Source organism: Nannospalax galili, unplaced genomic scaffold (assembly GCF_000622305.1).
Source record: "Nannospalax galili isolate Female #2095 unplaced genomic scaffold, S.galili_v1.0 scaffold717, whole genome shotgun sequence".
NCBI classification, from domain to species: Eukaryota; Metazoa; Chordata; class Mammalia; order Rodentia; family Spalacidae; genus Nannospalax; species Nannospalax galili.
The window spans coordinates 1290233-1314580 of NW_008339763.1; the positions used below are offsets into that span (position 1 = coordinate 1290233).

Below are 24348 nucleotides of genomic sequence, written 5' to 3' on the forward strand. Positions count from 1 at the left end.
GTGGGATCAGGAAGACCTCCAAGGCAAAAGAACTGGCTTTCCAGCATGGTGCTTGGTACACAGCAGCTGCTTTAGGGAGGGATTAGTTTCACCCTCCTCACTGGCTCTTGCAAACTCAGTGCCTACAGGGAACAGCAGTAGGTAACGCAGATGGGTTCACAATCCCGAGTATATGGTTCTCCTAAAAGTGGCCAAGAACCCCAAGGTATCCCCATCACTTCAGATGCTGAATGGAGTAACAGACGTGTGAGGCAATAGCACATCATAAGCTGGGGTGCTGCTGGGATTGAAGCCTCAGTACCACATATATGCTGCACGACAAGCCCTGGGGTTACAGGTTTCACTGCTGAGGCACATGCTGGGCACCTGGGCAAAGCAGCCTCCTCCACAGCCAGGACTCAGCCATCTGAAACTCTCCATGGCACGTGGGAACACCAGCATTTTCCAAAATGCACTTTAATAGTGTATGGATTGAACCCAGGGCCACCTTCTTGCTAGGGAAGTATCCTACCACTGTGTGTGCTCCTAGCCCAAGAGGACACCCTTTGAGCCCTCTTGTGGTGGGGGAGGGGGATTCCTAACCCAGTGAGTGCCAGTACATGGACCATAACTGACAGGAACTCTCCATGACCCAGCCAGCCCACACCTGCTTGTTTACAATATGGGGCTCTAGCCACCTCCCAGGCCTTGTGCGCCCAAATGACAGGGCTTGGACAGTTGGTGAGACAGGTGAGAGGTCTTATTCCTGAGCCCAAGTCTCTGCCAACTCCAGCCTATCTGGGCCCGGGCCAAAGGAGAGAACACAACAGAAAAGATGGGGATAAAACCCAATAGAGACCTCTCAGAGGAGTACAGACATACAGACACCCCAAGCTGCAGGGCAGCTACCAGGGGCTGCCCAGGCTGAATGTGCACCCAAGACCTGGGTCTGCCTCTCCTCAGTCATGGAAACAGGCCTGGCAGAGCAGATTGGCAACTCCAAGACTAAATGCCTAACTGATATGGAGGCTGCTGGTATAAACACATTAGACATCCGAAGGCCCCAACCTGGTTGCATGTTCTGGAGACCTTCAGTCAGTCACAACTGCCCAAGGATCTCTATGTCTGCAGGTGTGAAGAGGCAGGACTCACATGTGGCTAGATGGGCCTGGCGGGTAAATGGAGTTGGCTCCCTGAGCCTCGGTTCTCCTGCTCTCAAACTCTCCATGTCTTCCTCAGTTCTTAATATCTGTGTGGATTATTAACTGGTGTGTATGAGTGGTTCCAAGCTGTATTCTTGGACCTGTGTGGAAATCACTTTTGAATGATAGCTCAACCAGCACCACCCACTGCCACGCTGGGAACTCACCCCCCCCAATCCTGTGTGTCCCATTTCATATTTTCGAGACTCAGACTACTAGGACATAGGAGAGGTGGGGAGAAGGGGAAAGTGTCAGGAGGCAGGCAAGCTCCTCAGCCCTGGACTTCCTCGAGTTCAGGGCAGCATCTCTGCAACAGTCCCAGCCCCAGCCACCTCTTGGCCTTAGACTACCAGCAGCAATCTGAATCTACAACTGGACAGAGCAACATAGTACAAAGCTTGCATAGTCCCTTGAGCACATTCTTCTTTCAAAGTGGGCCATCAAACAGCTCCCTAGCCACACCCTTAGTAAGGTGGACAAGCGTGGAGAAGGCCTGGGCGAGAAGAGTCCATGGAGGTTGGGGGTGGACACTAAGGCACTGCAGGATTTCCCAGATGGCTGCAAACTAGGCCTGCTTCCAGGTAGGTCAGATAGCTCCAGACCCTGGGGCTAAAGTGGTCTGCGGCTTGTTCTGCCATTGGTCACGCCTGTGTCTACATCTAAACACTCGCCAACACCATGGAATAAAAAATCTGTTTAGAATGGAGTTTTGCTAAGGACCAAAAACCAAGAACGGCATCTACACTCCCTGCTGCAACCAGAGCCTCACCAAGTGCTGGGCTCCATCCTCCCATTCCCACTCTATTGAGGGCAGACCACAAGTGTCGGGGCCCAGCCTGAGCTCTGACCCAGCACCATGAGGGCCTATAGCTTCAGAGCAAGGGCAGGAGAGCCTAGGGATCACCTTACCCTGCTGGCACTCAGGGTTCCCTCTGGAGAGTATCTTTAAAAGCAGATTTAATGTGTTTCTTTCTTAAAACAAGCACACAAACAAGGGCTTCCGTGAGATGATGAAGATTAGGTAGCACCAGGGGGGCCGAAGAGCGGCAGCCTCAGCCAGTCAGTGCACATGATGGGCAGGGAAGTGAGTGTAAACCCCACAGGGGCCAGAATGGAGGTACAGACAACTGCTTTCCAATAAATGCTGTGCTTATGTGCCCAGCATGCGCCCACATGTGCCTACCCAGGGAAGAGCATTTGCCTTTCAGCTATTCTTCCAGGACCCTGCGGATCATGGGACAGGACACCCTTCACCAACAGAGCTCCTCAAGCTGGGCTGGCCTTGCATCCCTGGACCTCTATGGTGGACAATCCCATGGGGAAGAGGCGAGAGATGGCAGACTGTGGGTCCCTTTCCAGTGCAGCAGGAAAAAGGCCACTGGGCCCAGGTGGTCGGTCACACACCATCATCAGGGACGGCTGGTGAGGGCCCAACACCCCCGAGCCTCCGAGCCATGGTAATGAGGGAGCGTAGCTGAACCAGCCTCAGGGGCCCCACCTCCCTAGGGTCCTGGCTCTCCAACCACCTCAGGGCTGTCTCCAGCCCCCAAACAGCTTCCCCGGCAGTAGGCACCAACACCCCTCCATGTTCAGTGGCCTCTTCCTCCTCCTCTCCACCTCCCATGCTAGAGGGCAGACTGGCTGGGGACGGAGGTGCTGCAGGGGCCAGTGCCGGCAGCCAAGCAGGGGCCACCTCCTCTCTGCAGCCTTCAGAAGGGAGGCCGCCATCATCGTCCAGGTGCAGCCACTCAGCCACCTCTTCAGGTGCCAGACGCTTGTAGGCTAGGGCTGCCAGGTGTGTGAGATCGCTGAGCACCCTGCTGTGTTCAGCAGCCTCCTCTGCCTGGTGGACTGGCTGCTGCCCAGGCTCGAAGGCTGCCCGCAGGCCCAGTAGCCAGCAGCGCTCTATGCTGCCTGCCTGTACCAGGTCCCAAGAGAGGCCAGCCAGGTACAGCATGTCCTTGAGCATGAAGCTGCGCATGAAGTCCAGTGGTGAGCCACTGGCGCAGGACACGGCTAGCCGCAGCAGCTCCCGTTTATACAGATGCTTGAAGGCTGCCACCACACCGTGCTCCAACGGTGCAGGGATGTGGGCTCGGCTGCTGCCCTTGGACAAGAAGAGCACTCGCACAGCACCATCAGGTGTCTGCAGTTCCTCTGGGGACCCAAGGGATTCAGGATGGCACTGCCTGCGGGTCTCTTCACCCTCCTCCAGGGCAGGCAATCTGGTGGCCCAGCTTGGACAGGGCGGGTGGGCCACCAGGAGCACGGCCTTCTGCTGTAGGCAGCTTCTGCGCAGGTATCGCTTGACGCCAGGAACGAATTCCTCAAAGAACCAGCCTCGCAGAAGAGGGCGACTGAGCCAGGCATCGGGGCTGTAGCGGTAGGAGGCAGGGAACTTGTCCTGGTTGTGGTGACGCAGGCTGGGTGGGTTGGGGAGCTGTCCGATGACTAGTGGCTTCAGCTTGTGGCTGCCCGTCAGATTGGCGGCCAACAGCACAGTCACTCGGTCGCCACGCCATCGCCGGCTGCAACCCCCGGGTCCGGGGTCCTCAGCTCCAGGAGATGCGGCCTGCTCCGGCAGCAACCTCCAGAAGAGACCAGTGACATTGGCGTTGTAGATCTGTTCGTCGCCGTAGCCGCCCTCCGAGGGGGGCAGAGTGGCGGGCGCCCGGGTAGGCGGGAGACCCGCGCCGGGAGGTTGCACGGACTCCTCCTTGACTGACAGCCCGGGTGCAGGGCCTACAGTCGGGGGCTCCGCCTCACCGTAGATACGCTGGCTGGAGATGCCGTGGCGCTTCTGCCAGCGCCAGAACCAGCCGTGGCTAGCCTTGAAGGTGCACTCGGGGCCGTAGATCTGGCGAGCAAAGGCCTCGGCCTGCGCTTGGATGACCGGCCCGGACAGCGGCACGCCGTGCTGGCGCAAGGTGAGGAACCACGAGTAGACCGCGCGGTCGATCTCCTCCTCGTTGGCCAGGCGCATCTTTTTGCGCTGCGTGCCCACTTCGCCGCCCAACTGGTCCAGGAACCAGCGCAGCTTCGGCTCGTCCTTGAGCCAGCCGCGCAGGGTGCCGCCCGGCACGCCGAAGTCGCGGCACACGCTGGCCTGTCTCTCGCCACCCTTGACGCGCTCGATGGCCTGCAGCTTGTCTTTGATGGAGTAGGCCTTGCGGAAGGCCATCTTCACCGCCACGCGGGGCCGCGGCCCGGACGCGGGGGATGGCTGGCGCGCGGGAGGCCCCGGAGCGGACGTGGGGGATCGCTGCAGCTCGGCCAGGCGCCCCGCCGGGGGGACACGACCGCGGTGCGGGACCGGGTGCAGGGCCGAGCCGGACGCAGGGCTCGCAGGGTACATGGCGACCACGGCGGGGACCACCGGGGCGCGCGAGCCGGACGCCCGCCGCTCGGGGCGGAGCTCGGGGGCGGGGCTGCCGGGGTCCCTCCCTTTTGTCTCCCCAGCTCTGGTAGCCCCGCCCTTCCCTACGGCGCCTGCGCAGTGGCTGCTTCCTGCGTGTCCCTGGCGCTTGCGCCCCGAGGTTCCGCTGCGTCCCGCCCGGCTCAGCCGGCTCCACTGTGCGTAGGGGGCGAGGGTGGCTGGCGGTCCGGCTCGCGGCGGTCTGCACCGGCTTCTCGGAGGAAGGAGCAGCGTCCGAGGTCACCATCCTTTGGAGTCTATCGTGATCTTTTCGCCATGCTTGGCGATGCGTGGCCCTCGCGCGAGGAGGCGCGTGCTGGAGGCTGAGTCCCCCGCGGCGCCGGCAGTGGTTCGTCCCGCTCGGTTTTCCGGGCGCCGCACGGACGCCCCTCCCTCTCCTTCGTAGTCTTGCGCCCGCGGTCCTTGCGCTGGGTCGGCGAGTCCTTGGCTGGCGTGAGTACCGCGCCTCCCGGCGCCAGGAGCGCGCGTGCTGCCGGGGCCGGAGAGATCCGGCCCCGCGCCGTTAGGGCTGGCGCTGAAGGTCGGGGCGGGCGGCTCGGCCTGTGTTGGCGTGGGCCGGTAGCCACGTGGCTGTCGGCTCCCCCAGCACCCGGCCTCGCTGGCTGCGCCGCAACCGGGTCTTGTGGGGGACCCGGCCCTGCGCTCGGTCGGGTCCTTGGGGCAAGGCCAGATCTGGTCTGCCTTGGCTGTAGTCTTTGCGGTCGAGCACGACTTTGTTAAGCACCTGGGGCACACGAGTTCTAGGCAGAGAGGGGACAGGCTCAGGTGCAACGTCTTGGAACTTGGCCCACGGACACAGGAAAGGGAAAAGGCATACGATGCCGAATAGTTCAAAAAGTAACAGGGCTCTCCTGATTTGGATAAGGTGGACTGGACAATTTCCTTGGGAAGGGGCGCATTGAAGGAGCAGTTCTTTACCTAGTGAGTGCTTTCAAGGACTCGTGGCCGAGTGGAATAGCGACACGTCGGGGGCTACTTTGCAGCAGAACTTTGTGAAGCTAAATTTGGGGTGACCGCCTAGCTGACAGGGAGGAATACTTCTGAATTAGCTGTCCCTGAGAGGGATAACTGGGTACCACTTCGTGAGCTCCTGCATCTCTGCCTCCTTCCTTCTGGGTGAAAGCAAAGGGTGGATGTGACAGGACCACCACTTGTCCCCAAGTGTCCCCTGAGAAAGACATAAGTGCTGGTTGGCACATAAACTCAGATCCAGCAGGCCCTTTATCCTGCCTCTGCAGAGTCTGGGCCGTGATCCAATCCCATGGGGCGGCAGCCCTCAAAGGAACAGGCAGTCATCTCCAGGGTTGTGGTGGCTAGTTCAACATAAGGTTCGTTTCCTTTTGGAGTGAGAGCAGTAGCTCTTGGGCCCTGTGTACTTTCTCTGGATAGCTTCCTGTCGTAGAAGGAGGCCGGTGTAGGGCAGTCCTCCAGGCTTGGCTTTTGGGGTGAGGCTCTGGGGTTTAGTACAAGTTGGATAAACATGCCTGAGAAGGTCTGATGGGCAGAAAGTGGAGGGGGGCTGAGGGCAGGAGGTGCTGGCATTGAGCATTTGTGCTGTACCTGGGCATCTAAGATGGTGTGTGCCTGTTGGAAGTGTTGGGACACAGTGTGAGATGCAGGTGCTGGAGCATGCCTTGGTCTCCAGCCCCACACCTCATTGACTCAGCAGGTTTGGCTGGTCATGAATGGGAGCCTTATTTTTCCCTAGTGTGTAAGATGTCACACAGCTGGGCTGGGGAGATGGCTCAGCAGTTAAGAGCACTGACTGCTCTTGCAGAGGACCCGGGTTTGATTCCCAGCACCCACATGGTGGCTACGAACCATCCTTAACTCCAGTTCCAGGGGAATCCGAAGCCCTCTTCTGACTTCCAAAGCATTGCATGACACGGGTGCATTTACATACATGCAGGCAATACACTCATACACATAAAATAATATTTTTTTTAAAATGTCACACAACTGTCCACAGCCTGTGTGACATATGACACAGGTGGTGTCAGGTGTAAAAGAACTGAGGAAGCAGGAGCTGTGTAGCAAGCCTCGATGACCCATAGTTCCCGTGAGGGTACTACAGGGTGGAACAAAAATAGAATTGAAAAGCTGTGGCATTTGAGGCAAGGAGGCAGGCAGGACAGAGGCTGGGGTACTTGGGCAGCTACAGCCATCAACTTCTGAGTCTCAGAGTGGGCGGAGCCCTTTGGCACAGCACAGGCCAGTGATTTTGAGTAGGGCCAGGATAGCAGGACTTCAGAGGCAGGGAAACAGCTGGGTGGGAGCCTGGAGCTGTAAAATTTAACACCTAAGGAAAACAAACTAATGGTATCCTGTGCTGAGATCAATTTGCACTGTGTGGCTGCCCCTTTGGACACCAGACACACTAAAAGTCCTGAGCAACATTGATCCAGATTCAGACCAGGTGAACCCAGAGGGTGTCTAACTTTGGGGGTTGAGCTAGCCGCAGACTCCATTCCCTATCCACATGGCTCCTCTCTGCTCCTCTGGAGGGTGGACAGTGTTGGGAGCCATCGTTGCAGCCACTAATGGAATGGCATGCTACCTCATATCATCCAGAGGCTTGAGGATTAAGTGCTGGTTGGCACATAAACTCAGATCCAGCAGGCCCTTAATCCTGCCCAGAAGTCCAGCTGACATCCAGGAGCTGAATAGGGCCTGCTTGAGCCACTTTCCTCTGGTGCATCTGAGCCTGCTTCTCTGGAAGCTGGCCTGCTTTCCTGTGTTCATTCTCTTCAGCATGCTTCTGGAAAATCCTCAAGAGAAGAGCCAACCTTGTATAGGGATGTGGATATTGACAGAACTTGCCCTCTGGGGGTTTGAGAAGTTCACTGCTTCCTGTTAACAGGTTGTTTTCCTGAACAGCTGCAAGCTTGTATACATGTGTCCTCCAGTGAAGCATTTGATAGGAGTACCCAGGCTGGGTGCATACTGGCTAAAGGTATCTGTTGTGCATCCATGGAGACGGCAAGCTGGGCAAGACCTTGGTGCTTGAGAGTCTTGGGTTGGCAGTTCTGCCTGCTTGTTCTATAGCTCCCCCACCTCAGAGGTGGCACCTTTTCAGCAAGAGACCCTGGTAGCAGCAGAGCCCACAGCTTGGAGCAGCCTGGGCCTCCGAGGTCCCTTTCGGGGGTCAGTATCTGCAAGGCCAGCCAGTGAAGGGGAGAGGCTGGGCTCCTTCCACAGCTCGGGGCATTGTCTGGTGTGGCTGGCCTCTCCCACTGCTCTAACCTTGCTGCTTTTCCTTCATGCTGTCCTAGGAGGCCAAAGCAGAAAAGTAAGTACACCTGCTATTGTCGTCATCTCCCTTCTGAGCCACGGAGCCCCCTCCTTACCCATCACCTTGCCAGAGGGAGGTGTGCTACCTAACCTTTGCAGAGCTGAGCTTGCTGGGAACGGGGCAGTGATAATGGTAGCTGCCCCAGAGGCAAGGGCACCCCACATATCCTTGAGCAAAGGTCCTGGTACCAAGCAGGTCGGCACAGAGCCCTCTGCCCTGTGTGGAAGCAGTAGCCACATATAAAGATGTGGCCTGAGGAAGTATCTCATCACTATGGCCCTGTCTCTTGTTTTGAGGAGCCTTGGAAGTAACCCTGAAGAAGGCTCCTGGAGCCTAATCTAAGTCTGATAGTGTGTCAGCTTAGTTGGTACTGTTGAAGGGACTGGGGCCAACCTAGACCTAAGCTGCTCCATGTGAACAGAGCAGCTGGTGAGAGCCCCAGGGACTTAATGCCAGAAAGTTGGGGGACAAGTAGGTCCTGTTGTGATGGTGTGTGTTGTCCCCTTGGTGACACTGGGTGATGTCACAATGCCCTGGCTCCTGGGCTCCTGTTCAACCCCTGCCCCTGCCCCTGCTATTTGGTCTTGGTAAGTGAGGGGGTGGCCTGGAGACCTCTCCACTCTGGGCCTCTGTGGCTCCTGGTCCTGCCTCCTTGCAGTGGCAGGAGCCTGGCAGACTGCACCACAGAACATTAGCTCTCACATGGAGGTAGGCTTCAGGCTGACAGGTAGTGTTTCCTAGGGTCTTCTGCATTTGTGGGATTTAGATAGCTAAACCTTCTGCCAGGGTGATGAGCGTCAGGTATTGGTTTTGTTAGGACAGGATATCCTAGAAGGTGATGTGAATGTTTGCTCTCTGGCTAAAGGCTGCCTTCCCTCTGCCTAAGGCCCAGCAGATAGCCCTGGTGTTGCCATACATCCACAGAAACACCATGATAATCACATCCCTTCCCTTAGACCCTAGTTGAGTCCAGACCATAGGAGTCTTGATAGGGCCACCCCTCTGGGGCAGGGCAGCCAGGTGGGTGTTTACCTCCATTCTCAGAGCATTACCTGAGTGGCCTTGACTGGTACCGTCTGGGACCTGCCCTTTCTATGGTACCACGCCTGACTTACCAAACCGTCCAGTCTTCCGTGTGACTGTTGGTGTGTGCTTCAGAGCTACCCCCACACAAGGGAGCAGATACCGAAAGTCACTCAGGGCTTGAGGGAGCCCTGTGTCCATTAAGGAAGTTGACATTCCTGAGCCTTGTCCACTGGCTACAGCAGCACCTGGGACATGGTGTCCAACCATTATGCCTCTTTGGTTCAGGTGGACCCAGAGTTGTGGGCTGGCCTCCCAGGTGGAGGTGGTGGCTACTGATCAAGGACTTCTGGGTGGTTCAGGTTCTGGGTAAGCATTCAGCCTCTGTTCCCTACCACTCCCTGTGAGGTCAGTTAGGCTCAGAGACAGACCCTTTTCTAAGACCTCCCCCCTCTGCCCCCTGCATTGGAAAGGCACACTGCTCTGGGAAGGATGGTTATGTGGTCAAGGTGGGTACAGGTGACTTGCGGTGATGGGTTGCTTGCTGGGGTCCCGTCCAGCTTTGGCAGCACAGGCCCCCTTCAGATGACTAGAAACGAGTATCCTCAAGGAGGTGCCAGGCTAAGCACAACAACACAGCCTGTCTGCTTCCACAACAAGTAGTTTCTTAGTATAGTGTAGACCATCTCATGGGATGTTTACATAGGAAGCTACTGATCGTTCATATTAAAGACATTGGCAGAGTATGGCTGTTGGTTTAATTTGGCACCCTACCTGGAAGCCCCTTGAGAAAAGGTGTGTGATGAGTTTTAGATATTGTCTGGATCCCTTTGGGAGGCTATGGGGCCCATAGGGTGACCAAAGGTAATATTTGTAGCAAGAAATAGTGTGTGTGTGTGTGTGTGTTACTTATTTTTAATTCTCCAAAAGTTCCCAGTGTGGATATGACTTTTGTGCCCTTGCATGTCATCTGGCGGCGCTCCTCTGGGAGGCCTGTCCACTCGTTTTCCCAGCCTCCCTGTCTGCCCCTACCTGCCAGACCAAGGAGGGCGAGGGCGGCAGGTGCCTCTGCTGTGTTGCAAAACTGCCTTCTTGTGCTTGCTTTTTAACGCTGTACCTGAAGATGAGGAGTGGGGCCTCTTGTGCGCTGGAGACCGTCTGGAAGGACAAGCACGAGTATGAGGAGGCGGAGCGGTGCTTCCGTGAGCATGAGGCCGCGCGAGCCACCACCTCTGCCCAGAAGCTCCTGGCCAAGGTGCCGGCTGTGAACGGGACCAGCCAGGAGGACACAGAGGACACCGACGAGGCAGAGGCCCCCATTACCAGCAGCAAGAGTGACACTGGGAAGAGCCATGAGTGCAAGAAGCCCCTTCAGAAAAAGAGGAAGCGTTCCCCCAAGAGCTGGCTTGGCCAGGCAGACCTAGCCCTCGTGGGCCTCTCAGCTGATTGTGTGTGGCTGGAAAAGCCACTCTTTGACCAGGCAGAAAGTGCCTACCGTCAGAGGCTGGCAGATGTGGCTGCCCAGGCAGCCCAGCAGACTGCCTTAGCCCCTTGGGGCCCCTGCACACATGGGAGCCACGTAGCCTGCCACCATGTGACGTGGGGGATCTGGGTCAACAAGTCTTGCTTTGACCAGGCTGAGCGGGCTTTCGTGGAGTGGTCTCAGGCCTTGCTACTGGCTGCAGAGGGGAGCCGTAGACAGGGGGCTCCTGATACAGGCCAGCAGGCAGTCACGCCCGACTTGGCCTTGGCCTGCCAGCCTTGCCTACCAGCCAATGGCCAGCCCTCTCTAGGAAGCCTGCAGGCACTGGTGCAGGAAGTATGGCTGGAGAAGCCCCATTATGATGCAGCTGAAAGGGGCTTCTATGAGGCCCTGTTTGATGGCCACCCCCCAGGGAAAGTGCGCCTGCAGGAGCAAGCCATCCAGGCAGAGGGTGCCCGGGGGGGCCGCAGAGACCATCGGAGCAGGAATGCCGTGGGAAACAAGAGAGCTGGGTCCCGGCAAGCCGACGGGGAGGCCCCTTCTGCTTTGCCCTACTGGTACTTCCTGCACAAGGACGCAGAGGCCCCTTGGCTCAGCAAACCCGCCTATGACAGTGCTGAGTGCCGCCACCATGCTGCTGAGGCCCTGCGCATAGCCTGGCGCCTAGAAGCCACCTCCCTGGCTCACCAACCGTCGCCCCGCTCTGGCCTATCCATGTGCAGTCTGAGACCCAAGTAGGGAAATATGGTGGCAGCTGCTAAGACTGACCTGTGCCACAAGCACAGTCTCCAGGCTTGGGTTCCTCATGCTCCCCTACTAGCTTAAACGGGTGGGGTGGGCAGTAGTGCTCTGTCCTTGAGAGTTGCAGGTTGCTGAGTTTTTGGAGTTGGTTAGGGAAGGGGTCAGTGCGAGGCAGAATCATCCTAGCAAGGAGCTGAGAAGACAGTTGTCTGAAGGTTGGGAGGGAAACCTTGCAGCTGGGTCTCTGGTACCTGAGTGGCTCTGGGTTGAGGTTGACTGTGTGTTGACACCCATAACTTGGCTTATAGTGTGTGCCCATTGAGGTAAGGTGGGCATTGGATCCAAGAGCACATGGCTAACCCAGCAGCCTCTGAGGAAGGTCTGTTAGGCCTTCCTACGGGGAAGGAACCCTGCCTTTCGTCTTGGTCTCTGTGGCAGGGGCCTGAGGAGGGGTTCTTGGGGCAGTGTGGGGTCATGGAAGATGGCCTCCCAGGCAGATGGATGTGGTGAGTTGACGGGGAAGGAAAAGAAGTGGTCAGGGAAGAATTTAGAGGGTCCCGAGTAGCTGCTTGGGCCTCCTGAGAAGCGGCACCAGTCCTGGCCCCCTGGGTGGCCAGGGAGGAGTGGGAATGGAACCCAGTGATGATTGGGGTGTAGAAGGTGTGCCTATAACCTGTCTGCCACCTACCTGCCCTGTGTTCACTGTGGCCTGGCCTGGCTCCTCACCAAGGCACCCTGGGTAAGGGGAGCAGAGTCAGAGTGTTCTTGTGAACAGGCACACTTGGGGGAGGTCTGGTGATGGCCTGAGGTCTCCACACAGAATTGGCGGAGTGGAATTGGGGTGATCTCTTAGACCTGGTGGGGCAGCAGGACCGGCCAGATAGTGAATGGTGTGGGCTCTGGACCTGCTGCACACTCTGGCTCCCATACTGTTCCGGGTGTGGGAGCTGCACGGTGAGGCCTGACTTGCAGATAGTTAGCTGGACTTGGCCCTAAAGTTGTAGATGCTGGTCTAGAAGAGCAAGTCTCACATTCTTCAGTCTTGGTACACAGAGCTTTCATTGTATCTGTTGATTTTTGCCGTCTTAAGTACTGAAAGTACTTGTCTTTTGAAGGGTGACCAGCTTCCTGCATGTTAGCATGAATAACGTGCCTTTGTGAGAAATAACTTTTCAGTGACAGCAGACCTAATGGGCAGAGTGAGCTTGTCTTCAAACCTTTTTTGGCTGAGGGTGGGTGCTGGGTTCTTAGAGCTGCTGGAATGGGTGGTGGACTGTATGGTGGAAAGCACACGACCTGCGTGTTCCGTTATCTGGGGGACTGGCCCGAAGGTGGGAGTGTGGTATTTTATCTTTTCGTGTATGGAAGGGGCTGGTTGTTACACTGTAGGGGTGGAGCCTTTGTTATCCCAGGCTGGCAGTCCTTAACCAGAGGTGGCTTTGGGGGCAGAGGTGGGCACCCTGCTAACTTTGGGCTGCCTGGAACTTGTGGGGATGGTGAGGCCGAGGTTGACCAGGACTCTTTGCTGTCGTGCTGACCTAGCCTCTCCCCTTCTCAGCAGAAAAATGGCTACTACAAACTTTCTAGTGCATGAAAAGATCTGGTTTGACAAGTTCAAATATGATGATGCAGAGAGGAAATTCTACGAGCAGATGAATGGGCCTGTGGCTGGTGGCTCCCGCCAGGTGAGAGCAGTGGTTGGGACTGTTGGGTAACTGCTGTCCAGCAAGAGCTGGCCTGGCCGGGTGGGCCACAGACATGTCATTGGGGCCAGGTGGCTCTGTTGAAGGAGTCTTCAGAGCGGCCTTGGCTGGCTTCTGATCCTGACGTCTGGGACAGCCCACTCCTGCAGTTCCCAGGCAGCGGAGGCGGAAAGTTTGTGGCCAGGCCTCTGTGGGCTGGATGCGCCCAGACTTTGTGGCTCTGGCCCCAGTAATCTGCTTCTCACTGTCCTGGGCGCTTTCATTCTCTATCCTGCTTCCTCGCTCCTTGAGCTGGGATTCATAGGGTTTTTGTTATGTGGGTTTTTTGTTTAAAAAAATTTTTTTTGACCAAAAAACAAAAGACTGGTTCTTTCTGCACTGTCTGTAGGACAATGGTGCCAGCGTGATCCTCCGTGACATTGCGAGAGCCAGAGAGAACATCCAGAAGTCCCTGGCCGGAGTGAGTACCCACAGCCCGCGTACTCCTGGGCTCGTGCTCGGCCAGGCAGCACGTCTGATGTTTGTTTTTTACCCTTCAGCACTGCTGACTGTTTTGGCCTTTTGGAGCAAGTTAGGGCTCAGTGTGTGATGCTGGGTTCTTGTGGGACAGTGCTGAGGCCTCCATGCCTACACTGTCATAGGAAATGGTCTTGCTCCCTAGACTTTTCTGCCTCTTCTGCTTGGTGGTGGTTACCCTAGCCATTTCTGCAGTGCCTGCCGTGGGTTGCCTGGGCTGAGTGGTGTTATTTTGTAAGGTGTACGCTGCAGGCACATGCCTCAGGCCTGATTCTTCCTCACTGCTCTCCGCTGAGGAGCACTTGTCTGTTGGGCACCTTACCCTTAGCCAGGGCCCTTCAGGGAAAGGGGTAGTTATTTGATGAGGTGTGTTGAATTCAGACCATAGAGGCAGTACTATCTTAGACTTAGGGTTCAGAGAGGAGCCCAGTGCCCTGTGTGGCCTCCAGGTCCTAGATCAAGGTCAGGTGTGCAGAGAATGCCGCATCTGGCTCTGGTCTTGTTGGGCTAGCTCTTTGGATGACAGGCAGACTTGCATTCTTTCTCAAGAGTGGTAGGACCTTCCTCTCCCTCTGGAATGGGTTGTGCCCTGGAATAGGTGTCCTGTTGACGTGTGTAAATGAGTTACCACAACCTTCCTGCATGAAACAGTACAAATTCATCATCTTACAGTCCTGAAGGTCAGAAGTCTAAATAGGACTCAAAGCCAAGGGCCAGTGTTCCTTTTGAGACTCTGAGATTCGGTTTCCCGCCTGTCCCTATTTCTAGGTGTAAAGAAGTCTTGGTGTGGTGCACAGAGGGTAGTCACTCCTTCCCGTCTCTATCTCTCTGTGAGCCTCCTGTATCCTACCATCTGAGGACTCTTGTGAATGCACCAGGTCTGCCTAGTAGTTCAGGGATCTCATTTTATGTTTGCCATTTCTGAAAGTTTGCCATGTAAGGGAACAGATTCATAGGCCCTAGGGTTGGGGCATGGAATCCCTTTTTTTTTTTCTAATAAGTTTGAGGGACGTGGAATCTTGGGGCCTTCTGTGGCTGCCAGAGGGTCACATCCATGACATATTTGTTCCACACCAACATCTCAAGTCTCAGCCTTTTACAATATCACCTTAGTCCATGTGGATGGTCAAGCATGGGGGTGGCATCCCGTGGTCTATTCTGAAGCAGAACTGCTCTGTAGGCATAATTGGAAGTAGTAGCACACAGGTTATCTGCTTCCTAGATGCAGTTGTGGGACAGGGAAGTAATTCTAGGCCATTCCTATTTAGGAATGAGAAAAAGAAAAGGAAAAAGGGGTCACAAGTCACAAACAATTTCAAAGTGAAGCCAGGCCGCTGCTGAGGTTGAAGGCTGGGGGATAGTTCATGTGGCTCAGTACCACTAGGAGTCAGTTTTCACTAAGCAGCACTGTTCGGGGCTGGGAATTTAACAGCTTTCCTGACTGTCGAAGGTAGTCATTGCCAGTATGTGCTCCCCCCCTCCCTTGTTTTTGTTTTTGTTGTTTTTTTAATTTAAAGTTTTTTCATTCTGACTGTCCCTTTTGGTCTAAGTTGATGGTGTTTCTACTAGTATAAAATTTTCTTTTATTTTCGGGGGCTGGAGGGATAGCTCAGCAGTCAAGAGCACTGACTGCTCTTACAGAGGACTGGGGTTTGATTCCTAGCACCCACATGGCCGCTAACAACTGTCCATAACTCCAGTTCCAGGGGGTTTGACGCCTTCTTCTGGCCTCCACAGGCATTGCAAGACATGGGTGCACTTACATACATGCAGGCAATACTCATACACGTAAAATTAAAAAAAAAATTTTAATTCTATTTTTTTTTTTGAGACAGGATCTCCCTGTAACCCCAGCCAGCCTGGAACTCACAGAGATCCACCTGCCTTGAGTGCTAGGATTAAAGGCGTGCACCACCACACCCGGCTACTAGTATAAGATTTTCAAGAGCTTTGCCTATGTACCTTGTCACAGAAAGCTGCAACACGACAGGGGACGCCTGTGGTTCTTTATTGGATGGTCCCATCCATTTCTTGGCACCTGCAAGATGGCCAACGGATTCCATGTCACGCACCTGGTCTCTGATGGCTTTTCAAGTCCTCTCACCTTCCACTCCTCCCAAAGCACTGGCACAGCTGTCCAGCTGCTGCCGGCCCTCTCTACATCTTGCTTTCCTGGCAGTGAGATGCCTTGTGTTTGAATGTCCTTAGCTCTCTGGAGAGGCTAAGAATTCTCCAGCCATCTAACCCTGGTGGCTTTTTGCCAGTTCTTTCCTCGCTTTCCCGTCTCCCGTTTTACCGTAAGTGGTGGGAAGAGAAGCAGGCTGTGTCGTCCACATTTGGCTTAGAAAGCACAGCTGCAGAACCAAGCTTCCTGGCCAGGTACACAGCATGTGGAAAAGGAGAGAAGAAGCTTGCCTGCCACAAGTTCCAGACCACCCTGAGCCATAGAAAAAGACCATCTCAAAAAAGCAAAACCAGTTGAAGATAGTTTTTTCACTTAGAAGTCCTGGAAAAGGTGGAGCTAAACTGCTTGCCTGTGCGTCCAAGCCACTGTCAAGCATGGTTCACCCTCCTAGTGGTCTGCACTACTAGTTTCAAGTGTTCTTTCATGTGACATGCTCTGCTGTGCCCCTCAGGCCTTCCAGCTGTGCCCACCGCCACCTCCACCTTCTGGGGCTGTGCCATAAGCATCCCACTCTCCATGGCTCAGACCTGCATTTCTTTCCAGTTGCTATAATTTCCCGTAGCCTGGTGACTTAAAATGACACATCTGCTCTATCAGAGTTCTGGAGGTCAGAGTCTTAGAGGCATCTTGTAGAGCAGAATTGAGGGTATCTACAGGGTTCTCCAGAAGTCTGCAGAATATCTGCCTCCTATCTTCCACCTGTGGGCAGCTGCCCTGTGGCCCCAGGCTCCCACCAGCTGTCCGTCGTTCCTGCCTCTCTTTCTTGCTCCTGCTTGTCTTGCACAGACCCTTGTGAGGGTGCCGGGGTCGTTCCCTGCCCAGGTCTTAGTCCCATCTGTAGAATCTGCTTTGCCATATGGACTAACAGTGGGCTCTGCCAGAGTGGTCAGTGCACAGCCTTTTCAGGTTGCAGACTTGGCCCTGCCTGACTTCTGTCGGCTCTGATCCCATCATCCTCAGATCTAAACCCATGATCCCATGCTTGCCCACTGACACTTAGGCCAGTAGACATGGAGCCAGAGTTAACAGACTTGTGCACTTGGCCAAGTACCTTGAGCTCCAGTGCCCAGAAAACTAGGGTGAGCTCAGTGACCCTGGGGCTGCAAGAGCTGCAGGAACATTCCCTGCCTTGGCTCCACTGGGCCGTCCCTTGTCAGGTCTCCTGCTGAGCAGTGTCTCTCAGAGGAGAACTTTTCCTCACATCCCTAATGTGCTGTGTAGAGTGGGCACCCCAGGTGTCCCAGAAACAGCTCTAACATTCCAGCCCGGCCTCTGCTCATACACTGCCGTTCCGGTCTTTCTTGCAAGCCTTGCTGTCAGGTAGACTGACAGGGCCTTCCTCTGATGCAAGCTCTGCCAAGATCTTACTGTGGGCCTCAGCTGCCACACCCAGGTGTTAAAAGGCAGTTCCGCTCCGTGTCAGCCCAGATGCTGCTGCAGGAGGTCATCAGGACTGAGGCCGACGTGCTGTGTGGTGTGTTGTGCAAGAGACCCGTGCATCTGTTAATACAATTGAGCAGGGCCTGCTGAGTGGATGCCAAGTTTCCTCCCTACATCCTGCAGAGGAAGTCCTATTGGAGCCTGCTCAGATGGGGTCATGCTGGGGCTTGCATGCAGCCATGTCCTCAGAGCCAGTAACCCTCCTATCTGTGGTGTGGACCCCTCCCTAAGGACTAACATCTGGGAACATGAAACTAGAAGCTTGGTTTTCCTGCAAGGGAGCCTGCCCTGTGCTCTCCAGAGCCTTCTGAGGCCACCTTAGAGATCACAGGTGCTAGCACCTCCTGCAAGTAGCTCCTGCCTGCCTGCCCCTCAATAGCTTCCCCTCCAATTTTCCAGCTCAAGGTGATGCTGCCCAGCTCCCCTGAGGCCCCGGGCCAGGCTGCCCCTGGGACTGTAAGTCCTGCATCTTCTCTGAGGGCTCCCTGCTTCTTGTCCTGTTCTCTGCTTGGCTGAGAATGTTGCGGTGGGCTGTACAGCCATTCTCCTTAAGGTCAGCCAGTCTTCACCACTTGTTAGTGTGAGCTGGACCTCAGCAAGAAAGCTGTCTTGTCATCCCTTACCTAGGTCTTCCCTGAGTTGCATTTCCAGCAGGTCCTTGAGCCAGTCGATATAGTAGGGGATCCATCAGGACTGGCTGAGTCTTTGCCAGGCCTTGAGTTCAGTCTGGGGCTCTGCTTCTGAGGGGCTGTGAAGGGGAAACTACCTCAGATGAGGCTAAAGCACCTGAAACTGAGTTCAGCTTTCTCCTCCCTTTCAGAGCTCAGGCCCTGGGGCCTCCAGTGGGCCTGGTGGAGATCACAGTGAGCTTATTGTACGAATCGCCAGCCTAGAGGTGGAGAACCAGAACCTCCGAGGCGGTGAGAGCTTGGGCCTGACAGGTGGGACCCCACCTCCAGTCCTGCTATCTGACTAGTATCCCCCCTTGTGCCCACAGTGGTGCAAGATCTGCAGCAGGCCATTTCCAGGTTGGAGGCCCGGCTGAGCACTCTAGAGAAGAGCTCACCTACTCACCGAGCGACAGCCCCACAAACCCAGGTAAGTGACATTCTCTCACCTGGGTGGTGAGTAGAAGGCTATGTGGTCCCTGACTTCTGCCTTCAGTTGCTAGCTGTCGCAGGCAGGCAGGCGCAGGGCAGGGCAGGGCAGGGCAGGGTGGCTGTAGCTTGCCTTGGCCACATGCTGAGAATGTCTCCCAAGGACTGACTTTCCCCAGTCACCTGGAATGGGGAGGCCTGTGTGGGTCTCAGCCTCCCTGGCTTCTTCTGTGGCAGCACGTATCTCCCATGCGCCAAGCGGAGCCCCCAACCAAGAAGGCAGCCACACCAGCAGAGGACGATGAGGACAACGACATCGACCTGTTTGGCAGTGATGAGGAGGAAGAGGACAAAGAGGCTGCGCGGCTGCGGGAGGAGCGGCTGCGACAGTATGCAGAGAAGAAGGCCAAGAAGCCTTTGCTAGTGGCCAAGTCCTCCATCCTCCTGGATGTCAAACCTGTGAGTGACATGGTGGACCTGGTGGGGGCTGTTATGGGGTCTTCCCATAACTTTAGCCTTTGACACAGCCACACCTTTCTGGGTGTTGGTGGAAGTTTAAAGATCTTGGCATAAGAACACAAATGTGGGGTGGGGCACTTGTAAATTTAGCCTGTTTCTAGGGGCCCTTTGAAGAGCAAAACTGTGGCCTCCTGTGTACAAGAGAGGGGGTCATGGTTATTTCCCCTAGTATTCTAGAGGCTTCTGAGATGGCTTACTCAGCCTCTCACATTCTCTTATAGTGGGATGACGAGACAGACATGGCCCAGCTGGAGGCTTGTGTGCGCTCCATCCAGTTGGATGGGCTGGTCTGGGGGGCCTCCAAGCTAGTGCCTGTGGGCTATGGTATCCGGAAGCTGCAGATCCAGTGTGTGGTGGAAGATGACAAAGTAGGCACTGACTTTCTGGAAGAGGAGATCACCAAGTTTGAGGAGCATGTGAGTCAGCAGTGGGCACTGGGGGAGACTGGATGAACCCTGAGATTCCTGCTCCTGCTGACCTGACTCCCTGGGAACATCCCCCCCTTGAACCCCACTGCAGAGTGTGAGCAGGTGGACCTCTAGGCAAGCTGTAGTAACACCCCTTGTTCCCCTCCACAGGTGCAGAGTGTAGACATTGCAGCTTTCAACAAGATCTGAAGCCCAAGAGTGTGGTTCATGTGTGTGAGGCCCTGCTGAAATTAAAGACTGAGACTGCAGGATGGCTTTTGTCTTGTTACTTGGTGTGCAGTGATCTGCCAGGTTTTGGGCCCATACCTGTCCCACCCCAGCCCACCACCTCTTGTGCCTCTGTCTTGGTCTTGCCTCTTCAGTTTTGTGGCAAACAATGAGTTTGATACAAGCTGTTCAAGCCAGAAACCAGCTGTTGGGCCCATGTTTCTCCACTGTGCCTGCTGTCTGTTGCTGTAACCATGTGGAGTACCCTGAATCTTGACATAGCGATCCTCACCTTATTTCCAAGAGGCACAGCTGGGATGGTCAGGCTATGGACAGCCAGCTGTGCTTTCTGAAATTGCCCCTGCCCATTCCCCACAACCCATGCGGTCGGTGCTTGGGTATTAAGGGTGTCTGGACTATAGTCTGATGGGTGATAAAACAATATTTGGGTGAAAGGGGTGCCAAGTGTGGTTGTTTCCTGTTGTTGATGTCCTCTGTCCTTAGCCATCAGGACCTCCCCCCTCAAAAGTATTAAGAGACTTTCCCATGGGGTCTGGGGTGCAGGACCCAAGAAAAGCCGTCACCCTGGGATCCCGGCTTGGCCTGCACAAATGTAAAGCCCTTTTTGGTACCAGCCTGGGTTGGCAAACCATCTCCTCACGGTTGCCTGGGTTCCCTTCTCATGTCTGAAAGGCAGCCGAGGCCTTTCACGGCTCCTGGCTTCCCAGCCTGCTGCTCACAGCCCGTGCACCCCTCCCAGGGCTGGGCCCAGAGGCCAAGGGCTCAGTACAGCCTTATCCTTATCCGACCACTCCAACCCCGGCCAGCTTTCACGTGCCGCTTTGCCCCAGGAGGCGAGCTCCGCCCTCTACCCAGAACAAGGCCAGGTTCCACCGAGGACCGCTTGGCAGGAGTCCAGGAGGCTGGCCTGGGACTCTGCCCAGAGCAGAGTGGCTCACCCCGCCCATCGCAGCCTCCTGGTTTCCAGCTCCGCAGGGGCGGGGTAGGTGGGGTGGGCGAGGCCCGGGCGCCCTGGCAAGGGCCCCTATCACGGCCCCATCGTGCACTGCGCCCTTCTGGGCTCCTACGTGCACCGTGTGTGGAGCGAGATGGCCGAGCAGGTGGACGGCGAGGGGCGCGCGGCAGCACGGCCGCTGCTCACCGACCTCTACCAGGCCACTATGGCGCTGGGCTACTGGCGCGCGGGCCGGGCGCGCGAGGCCGCTGAGTTCGAGCTCTTCTTCCGCCACTGCCCGTTCGGCGGGTCCTTCGCCCTGGCCGCGGGCCTGCGGGACTGCGTGCGCTTCCTGCGCGCCTTCCAGCTGCAGGATGCAGGTAGCTGCGGCCCCCAGGAATCCTGCCCCCAAATCCCTGCTCCCGTGAGGCTCCTCCCCCAGGACTCCCGCCCCCAAGAATCCCCCCTAACTCCAGCTCCCTTAGACTCTTCCCCCAGACTGCCGCCTCCAAGAATCCTTCCCAACCCCTGCTCCTTTTAAGATTCCTCCCCAGGATGACTCCCCCCCAGGACTCCTCCCTCAGGACTCCCGCCCCCAAGAATCACCCCCTCCCCACTCCTCCCGTGAGACTTCTCCGCACGACGACCCCCCAGGACTCCAGCTCTCAGAGATCCCAGGATTCCCGCTCCCAAGAATAATCCTACCCCCAACTCCAGTTCCCATGAGACTCCTCCCCAGGACTATCCCCCCAGGACTTCAGTTCCAGTGAAATTCCCCCCAGGACCCCCGCTCCCGTGAGACTCCTGCGGACCCCTCAAGACAATTCCGCTCCTGACAACCCTCTACAGCCTCCTCGGGACTCCCGCTCCCCCCAGCACTTCTGCTCCTAGAGATCCCAGAACACCCCCTCCCAAGAGACGACCCCCCCCAGAACTCCCGCTCCTGGCTCCTGTGAGACACCCACACACACCCCCTCCAGGATCCCAGCTACTAAAAGATCCCTGCCCCCTTCCCCCACGACCCCACTCCAGAGACATCCACCCCAGGACTCCCGTTCCCAAGACACCCCTCTCCAGGACCCCACTCGGGAGAGATCATCCCCTCAGAAGACTGTGCCCCTGACTGAAGAGTCCTCCACTTGCCTGGCCAGACCCAGTGCTCCCCCCAGACCACACCTATTCTAACACCCCAGATGTGCATTTCCTGGCCTCGGTGCTACCCCCAGACACTGACCCAGGCTTCTTCGAGCACCTTCGGGCCCTTGACTGCTCCGAGGTGACTGTGCGGGCCTTGCCAGAGGGTTCCCTGGCCTTCCCTGGTGTGAGTGTGCAGTGAGCCGGGCCTGGCAGGGCAGGGGAGGGGCAGGAAGACCTGCTGCGAGCTGACCAGAGCTGACCGCCCTCTGTGCAGGTGCCGCTGCTGCAGGTGTCAGGGCCGCTCCTGCTCGTGCAGCTGTTGGAGACTCCGCTGCTCTGCCTAGTCAGCTATGCCAGGTCGGCAGAGGTCTGGGAAGGTGCTGGCTACAGGGCACACTTGGGTGGCTTTGCCACCCTCACCTAGGCCTTCCTGGCCTCTTCCACAGCCTTGTTGCCACCAACGCGGCTCGACTGCGCCTGATCGCAGGGCCTGAGAAGAAGCTGCTGGAGATGGGCCTGCGCAGAGCTCAGGGTCCAGACGGGGGCCTCACTGCATCCACCTATAGCTACCTGGGTGGTGAGGCCTTGAGGCATGGGTTGGAGAAAGGGAGGTCTCAGCACACCCAAAGTCCCCCAAGCCTGCTTGACTTTCCACCCAGGGTTCGACAGCAGCAGCAACACCCTTGCTGGGCAGCTTCGAGGTGTACCTGTGGCAGGAACCCTGGCCCACTCCTTTGTCACCTCATTTTCAGGTAGTGAGGTGCCCCCTAACCCGGTTAGTACCATTTTATTTTCTTTCGTGTCCCATGTAGCCCAGGCTGGCCTTGAAGTCCTGATCCTCCTGCCTCCATCTCCCAAGCTGGGTCCAATCAGTACCTTTCTCAATTCTGCTTACTATATAGGACAAGATTCCAAGACCAACTCTTACCCAGCAGGGGTGGGTTGGGCCCTGCTGTGCATGTTGGCAGATGCTGTCCCCTGGCCTGTGGCCCAAGACTGCCCCAGGAAGCTGCCATTTCCTTTGCCCTGAGGCCAGAGTATACTGGCCACTCCCAGGCCTCACACTGCACTCTAGATCTGTCTTTCACTAATCCCTCTCCACAGATGTTAGCTCCAGCCACTAGTGAGGGCCCCACAGTGGACCTGACTGTAAGTGTAAAGTTGTGGCTAGAGCGAGTGTGCACTCATCTGGAGCTGGAGGTGCAAGAGCCACACCCTGGAGAACGAGCAGCTTTTGTGGCCTATGCTCTAGCCTTTCCCAGGGCTTTCCAGGGCCTGCTCGACTCCTACAGTGTACTCAGGTGAGCTGTGGGCATTCTGCCAGAGTGACCTTAGTAGAGCAACTGCAGCCCCTGACCTCGTTTATGCCTGTAGGAGTGGTCTTCCCAACTTCCTGGCAGTAGCCCTGGCATTAGCGGAGCTGGGCTACAGGCCAGTGGGCGTGAGGCTGGACAGTGGTGACCTTCTTCAACAGGCTAAGGAGATCCGTGGCATCTTTCGAACAGTTGCTGCTCAGTAAGTTCGCCACAGGAATGAATCTGCTAGAACTTGTGGGAAGCTATGAAATGGGGCAGGGAGATGGGGCTGGAGGCGAGGGGCGGGGCACGGGATACAGGTGGGGGACACTTCCCTGACAGTGATGATAGTGAGGCCTTTAGAGCAACTAGGCACACCCTGGAAGGGAGGGACAGGGTAGGACCACAGAGGCTCCTAAGCAAAGGATGGATATGGGTTTGACTGATGAGGGGAGGGAACTAGGAGGCCGGGGTGAATCAAGCATTTGAAGGGGGGCTGCCCAGGAACCCATTGCATGCAGGTTCCAGGTGCCCTGGCTGGAGTCTGTTCCTATCGCAGTTAGCAACAACATTGATGAGAAGGAGCTGGCCCGACTGGCCCAGGAGGTAGAGTGGAGGAGGGACAGGTGGAGGGTAGACTAGAGGGCTCTGGTACCCTATAGGTGGCAGCCAAGCTCAGAGTTACCTCTTCTTCCCACAGGGCAGTGAGGTGAACATCATCGGCATTGGCACCAGCGTGGTCACCTGTCCCCAACAGCCTTCTATGGGCTGTGTCTACAAGGTGGGGGTTGTGTCCAGCCCCAGGTAGGGCAAGTCTGAAAGACTGTGGGTGGTAGGGGACAGGAGTTCAGCTATCCCAACACCCTGTCCTTGCAGCTGGTGTCTGTGGGAGGCCAACCTCGAATGAAGCTGACAGAGGACCCTGAGAAGCAAACACTGCCAGGAAGCAAGGCCGCCTTCCGGCTCCTCGCCTCCGATGGTGAGCCCCCTCCTACCCCTAGGTTGTCCTTTTTCGAGGCCCAGCCCTTCTCTCATGTTATTTCTACGTCCTACCTAGGGTCTTTGCTACTGGACCTGCTGCAGTTGGCCGAAGAGCCTCCACCCCAGGCTGGGCAGGAGCTGAAGGTTTGGCCTCCAGGGGCCCAGGAGCCCTGCACAGTGAGGCCAGCCCAGGTGGAGCCACTGCTGAGACTCTGCCTGCAGCAGGGACAGGTGACTACCCCCACTTGCACCTTCAGCTGAGCCCTGACCCCAGTGGAGTCAGACTTTTCACCTTCCCCTCTCCCTCCTACAGCTGTGTGAACCACTTCCATCTCTGGCAGAGTCCAGAGCATTCGCCCAGAAGTCTCTGAGCCACCTCAACCCTGCCTACAAGCAGCTGCAGAGCCCTGCAGTGTATCAGGTAGGCCTGCAGATGACCTGTCCCGTGTGCCCTCTGTCCCCTCCCCCTTCCCAGTTGCTCATTAACCCCCATCTCCTCTCTACAGGTGGTAAGGTCAGAAAAGCTTCAGGCACTGGTGAACAGTCTGAGTGCCAGAGGTCCCTTGTAAGAATCACAGGTGCCAGGTGTGGTGGCGCACACCTTTAGTCCCAGCAGAGGCCAGCAGATTTCTGTGAGATGGAGGCAAGCCTGGTCTGCACAGTGGACTCCAGGCCGGCTGTGGCTGTAGGGAAACCCTGCCTCAAAAAGACGCCAAAAAAAAAAAAAGA

General features: G+C 56.5%; 3 protein-coding genes across 9 annotated transcripts; 2 read left to right on the forward strand and 1 right to left on the reverse strand.

Moving 5' to 3' along the window:
* Positions 1–1234: 1234 nt before the first annotated feature.
* On the reverse strand, positions 1235–4588 carry Tigd5 (tigger transposable element derived 5). Its single transcript, XM_008834522.2, has one exon. It carries the CDS (start codon positions 4534–4536, stop codon positions 2578–2580), a length of 1959 nt encoding a protein of 652 aa, XP_008832744.1. The 5' UTR covers positions 4537–4588; the 3' UTR covers positions 1235–2577.
* Positions 3990–19295, forward strand: Eef1d (eukaryotic translation elongation factor 1 delta). Of its 7 annotated transcripts, XM_008834515.3 has the most exons (10): positions 4768–5049; positions 7890–7906; positions 10056–11149; positions 12715–12841; positions 13248–13319; positions 17821–17920; positions 17998–18098; positions 18335–18556; positions 18838–19032; positions 19195–19295. In XM_008834515.3, exons 3-10 carry the CDS (start codon positions 10056–10058, stop codon positions 19231–19233), a joined length of 1950 nt encoding a protein of 649 aa, XP_008832737.1. In that variant the 5' UTR covers positions 4768–5049; positions 7890–7906; the 3' UTR covers positions 19234–19295. The 7 variants fall into 7 exon arrangements, with proteins under 7 accessions (XP_029420091.1, XP_017654032.1, XP_008832737.1 ...); XM_029564231.1 differs by lacking the exons at positions 4768–5049; positions 7890–7906; positions 10056–11149 and adding an exon at positions 3990–4108; XM_017798543.2 differs by lacking the exons at positions 4768–5049; positions 7890–7906; positions 10056–11149 and adding an exon at positions 4090–4108 and having other exon boundaries at positions 12718–12841.
* A 987-nt stretch (positions 19296–20282) lies between these two features.
* On the forward strand, positions 20283–24319 carry Naprt (nicotinate phosphoribosyltransferase). The gene is made up of 13 exons (XM_008834523.3): positions 20283–20586; positions 21400–21527; positions 21618–21700; positions 21790–21920; positions 22003–22118; positions 22448–22644; positions 22718–22858; positions 23160–23244; positions 23339–23419; positions 23515–23617; positions 23696–23850; positions 23933–24040; positions 24126–24319. The coding sequence occupies exons 1-13, from the start codon at positions 20361–20363 to the stop codon at positions 24186–24188; spliced, it is 1617 nt and encodes a 538-aa protein (XP_008832745.1). The 5' UTR covers positions 20283–20360; the 3' UTR covers positions 24189–24319.
* Positions 24320–24348: the final 29 nt, after the last annotated feature.

Excerpts from the sequence above, each read along its gene's own strand:
- Naprt (XM_008834523.3), top strand. The coding sequence starts at position 20,361 with ATGGCCGAGCAGGTGGACGGCGAGGGGCGCGCGGCAGCACGGCCGCTG. Across the intron at positions 20,587-21,399 it reads CTTCCAGCTGCAGGATGCAG|ATGTGCATTTCCTGGCCTCG; the intron begins GTAGCTGCGGCC and ends CTAACACCCCAG. Across the intron at positions 21,528-21,617 it reads GTTCCCTGGCCTTCCCTGGT|GTGCCGCTGCTGCAGGTGTC; the intron begins GTGAGTGTGCAG and ends CCCTCTGTGCAG.
- Eef1d (XM_008834515.3), top strand. The coding sequence starts at position 10,056 with ATGAGGAGTGGGGCCTCTTGTGCGCTGGAGACCGTCTGGAAGGACAAG. Across the intron at positions 17,921-17,997 it reads GAACCAGAACCTCCGAGGCG|TGGTGCAAGATCTGCAGCAG; the intron begins GTGAGAGCTTGG and ends TTGTGCCCACAG. Across the intron at positions 19,033-19,194 it reads TCACCAAGTTTGAGGAGCAT|GTGCAGAGTGTAGACATTGC; the intron begins GTGAGTCAGCAG and ends TCCCCTCCACAG.
- Tigd5 (XM_008834522.2), bottom strand. The coding sequence starts at position 4,536 with ATGTACCCTGCGAGCCCTGCGTCCGGCTCGGCCCTGCACCCGGTCCCG.